This window comes from Mus pahari, chromosome 10 (genome assembly GCF_900095145.1).
Source record: "Mus pahari chromosome 10, PAHARI_EIJ_v1.1, whole genome shotgun sequence".
Taxonomy (NCBI): domain Eukaryota; kingdom Metazoa; phylum Chordata; class Mammalia; order Rodentia; family Muridae; genus Mus; species Mus pahari.
Genome location: NC_034599.1, coordinates 33117673 through 33128616, shown reverse-complemented (window position 1 = coordinate 33128616; position 10944 = coordinate 33117673). Strand labels below are relative to the sequence as shown.

At 34.1% G+C, this 10944-nt stretch overlaps 2 protein-coding genes across 2 annotated transcripts; both read right to left on the bottom strand.

The window, feature by feature from the left end:
• Window positions 1-443: 443 nt before the first annotated feature.
• Window positions 444-1380, bottom strand: LOC110327394 (olfactory receptor 147-like). The gene has a single exon (XM_021206343.1). It carries the CDS (start codon window positions 1374-1376, stop codon window positions 444-446), a length of 933 nt encoding a protein of 310 aa, XP_021062002.1. The 5' UTR covers window positions 1377-1380.
• A 7270-nt stretch (window positions 1381-8650) lies between these two features.
• Window positions 8651-9601, bottom strand: LOC110327427 (olfactory receptor 8B8-like). Its single transcript, XM_021206407.1, has one exon. The coding sequence runs from the start codon at window positions 9581-9583 to the stop codon at window positions 8651-8653; it is 933 nt and encodes a 310-aa protein (XP_021062066.1). The 5' UTR covers window positions 9584-9601.
• Between the last annotated feature and the right edge of the window lie 1343 nt (window positions 9602-10944).

Below are 10944 nucleotides of genomic sequence, written 5' to 3'. Positions count from 1 at the left end.
CCATAATAGAAAAGTCAATTGCTTATTCTAAGTTTCAAACTGTCAAAATATTAGTGAAGTTTAGAAAAATAAAACAACTACAAGTTATGTTCATGATATTTATATTGAAATTTGATAACATTAGATGTGATAATGTTTTATTCTTTTCTGTAAATAATAATAATTAAGCATCTTGTTCCATGAACGAGATTATCATAATTTAGATTATTCTCCAAAAATCTTTTTGAAGTTTAAATTTTCCATTATAGGTTAAGTCATTTACAAATGTTTCTGGCTCAAAAACATGGCTATGATTGCTGGGAAAAAGTTTTAACTTAACAGATTAACTAGAAGAAGACTTTGATAAAAATTTTTTAGATCACAGCACTTGCTTATATGAACATGCAACTTGAGTTTACTGTGAAACCTTCCATTTCCAATTTCTAAAGGGTATATCATTCACATTAATGCTTTCTTTTACTCAGAGTCTTTATCAAGGCAACTTTAACATCTTTGTTCCTCAAGCTGTAGATTAAGGGATTCAGCAGAGGAACTGTATTGGTATAAAAGATAGAGGAGATTTTGCCTTCATTCATTGACTTAGCAGAAGATGGTTTGAGATACATGAATGCTCCTGATCCAAAGAACAGAGAAACTGCAATTATGTGGGAACTGCAGGTGCTGAAGGCTTTGGACCTGCCCTCCTTGGAGCTGATATTAAAAATACTTGAGAGGATGAAACCATAAGAGATAAAGATGGTGATGCTGGGCACAATGATGTTGATGCCCACAACAACAAATACGTCCAGTTCATTGACATATGTGCTGGTGCAGGAGAGCTGAAGCAAAGGGGGGATGTCACAGAAGTAATGATTGATGGTGTTTGCATCACAGAATGTCAGTCTCAGCATACATCCCGTGTGAACAATGGCACCAGAAAATGCCATCATGTATGAACTAAACATAAGAATCAAACATAGTTTAGGAGACATGACAATATTATACAAGAGTGGGTTACAAATGGCCACATAACGATCATAGGCCATTGAGGTCAAAATGTAACACTCAGAGATAGAGAAAAAACAGAAAAAGAAAAGCTGTGTCATGCATCCTCTATAGGAAATGATATTCTTCTCTGATATAAAGCTCACCAGCATTTTGGGTGTGAACACAGAAGAGTACCAGAGGTCAACGAAGGACAAGTTAAAGAGGAAAAAGTACATTGGAGTGTGCAGATGAGAATTCAGTCCAATTAAGCTAATCAAACCCTGATTTCCCAGCACAGTGACCACATACATCACTAGAAATAAGATGAAGAGGGGGCACTGGAGATCAGACTCCTTGGTTAATCCCACCAGAATGAATTCATTCACTGAAGAGCCATTTTCAAAACCCATTCTTCTTTAAAGGAATCTGTGAACACAGGCCAAGAGAAAACATGTTAGAAGAAAATATGACAATTCCCACAAAAGTCTTTCATACAACATAGAACATCACCCTCTGAATTAATTCCTTTAATATAATTATTACCTTGTGCTAAAATTCTCTCTCTCTCTCTCTCTCTCTCTCTCTCTCTCTCNCNCNCNCACACACACACACACACACACACACACANANANACACAAACAATTTCATATTTCTTTTTTGATAATTTTGGTTGTCAGTCTCTCATCTTTTTTGAGTTCTCGCCTTCATTTTCTATGTACTCAATTTTATATTATTTTTATTCTTCATCAGGCTAATTTGTGCTTCTAATATATTTTTATTATTGAAGGAAATGTGACCTTTCTCTAGAGATGGTTAACTCACCAGGAACTACACTCAAAGAGAAAACTGACTCTCCTTCTCCCTGCAGTTTATAACTGCTAAGGAAAGGACTTCAAACCTGACTCCCCTTCCTATGCAAGAATTTGGTCTGTATAGGGCTTGCACAAATCTTATGCATGATTTTGCAATTATTCAAAGTTTGTATGTATAACTTCTATTATGTATCCAAAAGATACATTTTCCTTGTATCAATCCACTTTCTGGGTCTTATACTCTTTATTTACCTAATTATTAACAAGACAAATAATTTTATACAATAACAATCCTATCCCATATAAAAACATGTCTTCTGACATTGAAAGAAAAAGGAAGGAGCTGAACCAATATAGAATCATATTCAGTTTTTTCTTGTCATGAAACTTCAGCTCATTGATGAGATTAGTGATATATACCTTGGTAACATTTGTTGACCTCTAAAACAGGTTAAGCTTTGATAAAATGAAATAAGTACATTGTTCTTAAAAATTCAATAATAGTTCAGTTACTCTCACATCATAGAAAAAAATCTATGAATATAGAATAATAAGGTTCTATCCAAGTAGAAATAATTATTTCAAAATTCTGCCTTTCCTAACATTCCCAATATCTCTAAGCAGTTTCCATGCCCCATTTTGAGCAGAAATTTAAATACCTTTCATTTGAACCTGCAAAATATGGAAAACAGTGATTTCTGGACTTTAAGGTAAAAGGAAGACAATAATATAAATGGACTTCAGAAAGGCATATTTTTCTTCCTTCCTTCCTTCCTTCCTTCCTTCCTTTCTTTCTTTCTTTCTTTTTCTTTCTTTCTTTCTTTCTTTCTTTCTTTCTTCCTTCCTTCCTTCCTTCCTTCCTTCCTTCCTTCCTTCCTTCCTTCCTTCCTTCCTTCCTTCCTTTCTTTCTTTCTTTCTTTCTTTCTTTCTTTCTTTCTTTCTTTCTTTCTTTCTTTCTTTTTTCTGAGGCAGGGTTTCTCTGTGTAGCCCTGGCTGTCTTGGAACTCACTCTGTAGACCAGGCTGACCTCGTACTCAGAACCCGTCTCTGCCTCCCTAGTGCTGGGATTAAAGGCGTGCGCCGCTACTGCCTGGCACAAAGTCACATTTATCAAGTTCAAAAATACAGTTTCTTCATTTTCTTTTCAATTACTTACTTAGCTGGTTTTGAAGGAGCAATTATATCATAGATATATTTCACGTATGTTCAGCCAGTATCTCAAACTGAAACTCATAACTTAGTATCATAAGTGAAAACTATCTCAAGAAACAGAATAAAATTATTACCTTTCCTTTTTATGTGTAAGAGTTTCAATGTGCTACGAATGTTATGCAGTCCCATATAAACAGGGTAGATGATCACCCAGATTTCTCAAAGGAATAGTTTCTATGTGAATTAGGGAGATAAGTGGTTAATAGCGGCACCTTGGACTTTCAATTTGTCATTATTTCCTTAGGGAAGTTTGATATTTTACTCAAGTTTTCCTTCACTTTAGGGATTGGAAATCCTCCAGGGAGAATGAAAACTATATAGTTTCTAATTCAGTAAGATAACAGAATAGGAAGTGTAGAATCCTTCTTAATTAACACAGTATCAGAGCCATAACTATATACACATTAATCTGTGAACATTCTGAAAATTAGTCATGGAGTTCCAGCATCCTTGCCTGCCATAATACCTGTCACACTGGACTGACAGGGGGAAACAAGTCATTCACTACTCCTAACATAACAACACAGAAAAAGAATGAAAACACACTCCTAAGAAATGAATGTAACAAGCATACACACATTTAATACCACATTGTGTTTACCTGTTTGTTTGTTTTTTTAAGATTATATTCTATGTATCTTGTCTCACAGGTCTTTCTGAACAACACAGTACATACTCTGATCTCAAATGCCAGTAAGAAAGGAATCATGAGTGGAAGTGGGAGACTGTATAGTTAATACCCTCAAGTCAACATAGGGAAAAGAGTTGAAAAACCTCACCCATAGTTTCTCCCAATTAAAAATTAAATTTTAAGTGTGGCACTTCCAATGCCCCAAACTTTCCATGAGTTAATCAGATCTTTGACTATTGTTGAGACTGTTGAGTTATTGTTGAGTGTTAATAGGAATTAACATGCAGTAGATTCATTGTCAGTAACAATAAGAATAGATATGGGGATGTGTAGATGATATCACCACCATTCCTACCCAAAATGTGTCAAAGGCATAAGATATGAAAACTCCTAGACTCACTATCTCCTAGCATCACCTCCAGGGTGGAAAGAAGCATCTAATAGATCAAGATGCATTTTATTTGGATACTGCTCAGGAGTTGGTTTCAGTCTCTGTTCTTTCAGAGCTCTGAAGGAGACTTTCATTCTGATCATCTGGGTATTACCCAGGACAAAACAAAAGTTAATGCTATATTTAAGCATTTAAAAATAATTCATACCAACACTTTTCAAACTCTTCCCAAATGTTGAAGGAATGTTAATACATAGAAAATAATTTTATAAGTCTAATAAGTAAAGTCAAATAAAAATAGTCAAATAAATATAGTCACTCCCATGACTATATTTTAAATTTTTCTTTAATCCAGCTAAGTATGTATAGGTTAATTTAGACATAGTTGTCTTATCAAGATTGTTTTCCAACCTTTTCTTAAAACTTATTTCTTACTAATTTTCTAATGAAGTTGGATATGTTTTGTTGTACACTTTTTTCTACTCTTTGTTGGACTTCATTTGTATATATACTTATTTTCTTAATTGCCTTCTCATATTATTCATTGTTAGTATATTAAAATAAAATCGATATATGTGTGTTGACACTTAAAGATTGTTGAATGTTTGTGTTCATTATAAGATGTTCGTTTGAATCTTTAGAAACTTTTGACATTGAAGGCCACATCCTTTCTGAAGAGGATTCATTATTCTTTATTGTAGCTGCTTGCATTTTAATGCTAATGGGCATTAAACAGTTTGCAGGAGAGGTCCAGCAGATAGCTTTTGAGAAACTGTCCCACCTTGATTCTGATTGGTAAATAAAGATGCCAACAGCTAGTAGCTGAGGAAGAAAGACAGACACTGGATTTTAGGATTCCTGGGCTTGAAACCATGAGGAAGAGGAAGAAAGAGATTCACCATGCCAGGAGACCGTGGAGAGAGGGTAGACATAGGATAGAAAAGCAAGGAGAGCATCTTGGGCTCTGAACCAAGAAAGTGTGGCCCACATCAATGACTAAATGAAATTAAGAGCACACAAGATGCAACATAGAAATTAGTAAACAGTAACTCGGAATTATCGGTGGAGGTAGGCTCTAGAAGCATGTAGGTTATTAAGTTGCCCAGCTACTATGCTGCTTAGGGCATATTAAAATGTCAAAGCTGTGTATGTGTTTTTTATTCTGGAACATAAACCATTGAGGCAGTAGCAACCCTGCTTGGGATTTATTAATATTAATTCTACACATCATGATTTCTTGTTCCCCCCACCCAGTGACTCAATCTAGAACTTTCAGTATCACATTGAATAGAAGTTTCAGAAGATTTATCACTGTAATCTTTATCCCAGCATTAGTGTTGAATGAAATCTGTTTCTTGGTCCTTATGTTACATAATACCTCATTCTGTCTTGTGATTTTTGCATCCCCTTTATAATGGTGTTTTCAGAATTACCACTCTTTCTATTTACAGCACACTTTCTTCAGCACATTTAAGGAAAATTTTTATCAATCAGTTAATCACTTATTGCTAAACCATATCACATTTCATGCTGTAAACAGTCAAGGATATGAATGAAACTGAATCTACACAGAGAATACTAAAAACCAACTACTTATTCTCTCCCCATTCTCTGTACATGTGTAATTATAATATATGTACTTTCTTTATGTGTGCTTGTGAAGTATATACATGTGTATGTGTGTGTATGCATGAGCATATGTGTGTATGTTTATACATGTGTATACATCCATGTGTATACATATGTGCATGCAGGTACACTTTAAAATATGTGTCCATGTATATAGAAGATGTACTTTTAGACATATGTGTATCTGGATCTCTAGGTAATGAGTTACAAAATGCTCTAACCTAGTATTATATGGTTCAAGATAAGGTAAAGAGTGTTATGAACTTTAATAGGAACTGTAACACTTCACACTAACTATGTAATTATATTTTGTAACAGGTATAGTAATCAAGCAACCTTCTGTATGTTAAATATCAGCCCTGGATCATATAGCCCATTTATTAGAAAAGGGGTAAGAGCTACAATGTAATTAATGCCGCCTACAGAAAGATGGGTACAGATAGGGGACTGGAAGTACTTTGTTGGGATCTGTCCAAAGCTGGCAACTGGGGTTTAGAAAGGGTCTCCATAGAAACAGTGGACAACAGAAAGAATGTAGATGGTTTTTGATGACCCCAAAGGTAGGTCTTATTGCCAATAAGAGCCCATCCATTTACAACCTTCTTAACTGGATTTTGGGAGAAATACTGAAAGTCCTTGGACAACAAACCTAGCTACCCACATCATATTGGTCCACCACAACAGCTGATATCTGTATTTGCCATAATAGTTCATTAATCTTTGAATAAATAGCCAGCTTAACCTGATAAAGGCCAGCCACATCCATCCTCTGAAAATGTCAAATGTTATATCTCAAGTTATCTTTGAAGCAAATATGGATAGTTAGTGCTTCAAATAAAGGACTACAGAAAAGGACATTGTCTTGCGTGGTGTCACATGCCTTTAATCCCAGAACTCAGGAGGTAGAGGCAGGTGGACTTCTAATTTCGAGGCCAGCCTGGTCTACAAAGTGAATTCCAGTACAGCCAGGAATATACAGAGAAACCCTGTCTCGAAAAACCAAAAATAAAATAAAATAAAATAAAATAAAATAAAATAAAATAAAATAAAACAAAATAGTCCAATTCTCTACTATCTTAAAAAGACATTGACTTAGCCAGGGGATAATGGCATATACCTTTAATCCCAGCACCCAGGAGGCAAAGATAAGTGGATCTTTGTGAGTTTGAGACAAGCTTGATCTACTGATGGAGTTCTAGTATAGCCAGGGCTACAGAGCTACACAGAGAAACCCTGTCTTGAAAAAACATAAAATAAAATAAAATAAAATAAAATAAAATAAAATAAAATAAAATAAAATAAAATAAAATGAAAGTCTCTTAAAATTCTCACCAACAGTTTAATCCGAAAAACAAAGAACAAGCAAACAAACAAACAAACAAAAAACCATATTTGCTACCCGTGTCTTGTCCATTCTGCAAAGTAAATTCCATATTAGAATAGTACATAAAAGTCAACCAACTCAGGAATTATTTGCTTTATAAAAGTCAATCAATACAGGAATGATTTGTCTTCAGGCCCCCTTTGAGATTAAATTTGCTATCCAATAATCTGAGTATTCATCCCGTCAAAAGAAGTCATCCTCATGATATTTCTAGGAATTTTCAGAAAAACATTGGAGCTAAAGAGAGAGCTAGTTTCCTAACATTCATGTATTAAGTTTGACCTTCCCATCTAGAGTCTTCATGAACCCCTGCAACTCTCTTGCCATGACTATTTTCATGCTGCTACAAATGCAGACAATATCCATCTTTTAGTATAAGTATCTCTGCTGATGTTCTGTCATTAAGGATTGTTATTGTCATATGACATTCATAAACTATGAGAGAATGTGGTTTCTAAATCTTCCTTTAAAATTCTCTGTAATGAGTGGCTTTGAATGCCTAGCTTCTTTCATTCCTGGTCTAAAACCTATTATTTCATGTTTTTTCTATCCTTTACCTTATTATCTTGTAATACAGAATAACACTCAGATACCTTTAGTTATAATATTATGGATAAACTCAACTCTCTATTCTAAATGGTTTTATCTGCTCCTACAAAAACAAAAATCTTCAATAAACTGACAACTATAACTAACAGAGTATATATATATATGTATATATATACATATATGTGTATATATATCACAAGAAAAACATAATCTTTTTAAAAATGAAATTATTGCTGCAAAGTTTTAATTCCTCAAATTAAAAAAAAAAAACAATAACATGAATTGAGGATACATATATCTAGGAGCAGTTGACTTGAAATCAGGAAAAAATAGGAGAATATAGTCTATGAATTTAGTCTATTTTAATATCAGTAATCATTGTTCTCTCTGGGCATCAGTATTCAGTACACACCATAAGTGAATGTAAGCAAACTAAGATAGGTTGATAGAGTTGTTTTCCAATAGAAACAGAAAACACAGGGTGCTGGTGAAAACTGTGATGTATCTGACAGTTTTTATGAGTAGTTAAAGAATTTATTTATACTACAATGGAGAACACAGAGAAAGAAGGCGTTGTTCTGACTTACATTTCCCAAAACACATTATGAGTGTAAATGAAAACAAAAATCCTACAACCAATGACAGATGATCAGACTTGTGCTAGTCTACTTGACCAATTGCAGAACCATTCTTTTTTCCAGAAGATAAAAACTAGAACTTCATAATAACAATGGAAAAGCAATTTTTCTTAATATTAGGAATAATTTAAAAATGCAAAAATCATTAATAATCTTGAAAATTGTAAGGAAAAGAAAGATACTTTAAAACTATGAGAAATAAATTTTATAGTGATTGAAATTTTATTTTTTGCACATGAACAAAATAAAGGTTGCATTAATCAATATGTAATGTATATATATTCCAAAGCATCTTATGGTAAATTTTAAATACTAAATTTACAAACAGAAGAGTGCCTAAGGAGGAAAATAGAATAAAATGTCACACTGAAAAGCATTTTAAGTAAATTCAAACTATCAGCATGCCTCTAGCCACAGGCAGGTACATGTTGTCTCCTTTCAAAATTTCCATCTGCTCAGGGTTTTTCTCAGGGCTATTTTTACATCTTTGTTCCTTAAACTGTAGATCAAGGGATTCATCATGGGAACAACATTTGTATAAAATACAGAAGAGGTTTTTCCTTGATCCATAGATGAAGAAGAAGATGGTTTGAGATACATAAATGCACCTGATCCAAAGAAGAGACAAACTGCAATTATATGGGAACTACAGGTGCTGAAGGCCTTGGACCTGCCTTCATTGGTCTTGATGTGAAAAATGCTGAAGAGAATGAAACCATAAGAGATGAAGATAGTGATGCTTGGCACAATGATGTTGATGCCCACAACAATGAAAACTACGAGCTCATTGACATAGGTGCTGGTGCAAGAGAGCTGCATCACAGGGAGGATGTCACAGAAGTAGTGGTTGATGGTGTTAGCATGACAGAAGGTCAATCTTAGCATACATCCTGTGTGAGCCATGGCACCAGAAAATGCCATTGCATATGTACCAAGTATAAGGTTCAAACACAATTTAGGGGACATAGCAACAGAGTACAAGAGTGGATTACAGATGGCCACATAGCGATCATAAGCCATTGAAGTTAACACATAACACTCAGAAATGACAAAAAAACAGAAGAAATATAGCTGAGTCAAACATCCCATGTAAGAAATTGCATTCTTGCTCAGCATAAAGTTCATCAGCATTTTTGGAGTGAACACAGTAGAGTAACAGAGGTCTATGAAGGACAAGTTAAAGAGGAAAAAGTACATAGGGGTGTGAAGGTGTGAATTTAGTACAATAAGAATTATCAAACACAAGTTTCCTAATGCAGTAACAATATACATTATTAGAAAAACAAAGAACAGGGGAATTTGGAGACCAGGCTGGTTTGTTAAACCTACCAGAATGAATTCAGTCACCAAAGAGACGTTTGCAGAGGCCATTTTTTTCTCTAAGAGAATCTGCAGACACAGGAAAATATTCTCATTAGAAAATGATCTCTCTTCCTATCATGGTTCTTTCCCTTCCAGTGAAGTGTGAGTTGAGTACGTGTGAGATTAACCCCACCTGAGCACATATATCAAGTGTACAGTCCATCCGTAAATTATCTTATTCAGAGAAGGACAGTGATAAAAATGTAAATAAAACTTCTAGCAAGGAAGTTATGTGAAATTAGATGAGGACAGAATTATTTATTCTTTCAATAAAGTCCTCTCCACACACATAAAACTGGAGGCTGAGGCCTGGATATAAAAACTGGTGGCCCTGGATATAAATTTATCTGCGGTAGAGCTAGGGATAAGGCTAGGAGATTTTGGCATGAGAAGAAATGTCATGTTGACATCTGTCTTATTAAGAAGGATGTTCATAAATGTGAGATTCAAAAACTCAACATATCAGCAAAAATTCAGAGACTCCTTACCTTTGCTCTTCAGTGTACGTAGCAGAGAAATTTTAGATTCCAATGCTTTTTATGCTTTTATTATATAAGAAAATATAGTAAGGACTTAATCCTGATATACTCTACAAGTACTTCTGGACTACATGTAATTTTTTTTTATTAGAATTTGGAGTATCCTCCAATAGCAGAGGAAATTAACTTTATTATGATCCTCACACTGCCACTAGATAAGGCAATTTTTTTTTACTGTGACTTAAATGGCTCAACCCACTTGCTTATAAATGGACTACAAGTAGATTCACTCCCTTTCCAAGAGGATAGCATGCAAATATAAAAAGGAATGAGGTGATTGTATTTACAACGTGGATCATGGTATGCCTTGGGACTTAAACATGTTTTCAAGCTTTTCTTTAGGGAAAATACACCTTCTTGTGGATATGGAAATGTAAATTCCCAACTTCCCCAATTATTTTGCTCTCTATAGAGAAATCTACTGTTTGCTTCATTGTTTCTTTCTTCATCTTAATTAAGAATTTCCAGCTGAATATATTCCAAGCTTCCTAATTACTTTGTTTGAAAAAATTTTAATGAGTTGATAAATGACTGCAAGTTCTGCAGGCTATAGAATGCCAAATATAGATAAATATAGATAAATAGATAGATAGATCGATGATAGATAGATAGATAGATAGATAGATAGATAGATAGATAGATAGATAGATAGATAGAGCTAGAGATGATAGAGAGATGAGAGATATTATTTAAATGATTTTAAAGATTCAAATTTTTTTCTGTGCCATTGTTACTTCTAAACACCCACTGAATACTTCTGAAAACTTCAGTCAGTAATTGGGGTTATAATTTCATGCTTTCAATACTATATTTTAGAAGAAAATATTTTTA

Excerpts from the sequence above, each read along its gene's own strand:
- LOC110327427 (XM_021206407.1), bottom strand. The coding sequence starts at position 9,583 with ATGGCCTCTGCAAACGTCTCTTTGGTGACTGAATTCATTCTGGTAGGT.
- LOC110327394 (XM_021206343.1), bottom strand. The coding sequence starts at position 1,376 with ATGGGTTTTGAAAATGGCTCTTCAGTGAATGAATTCATTCTGGTGGGA.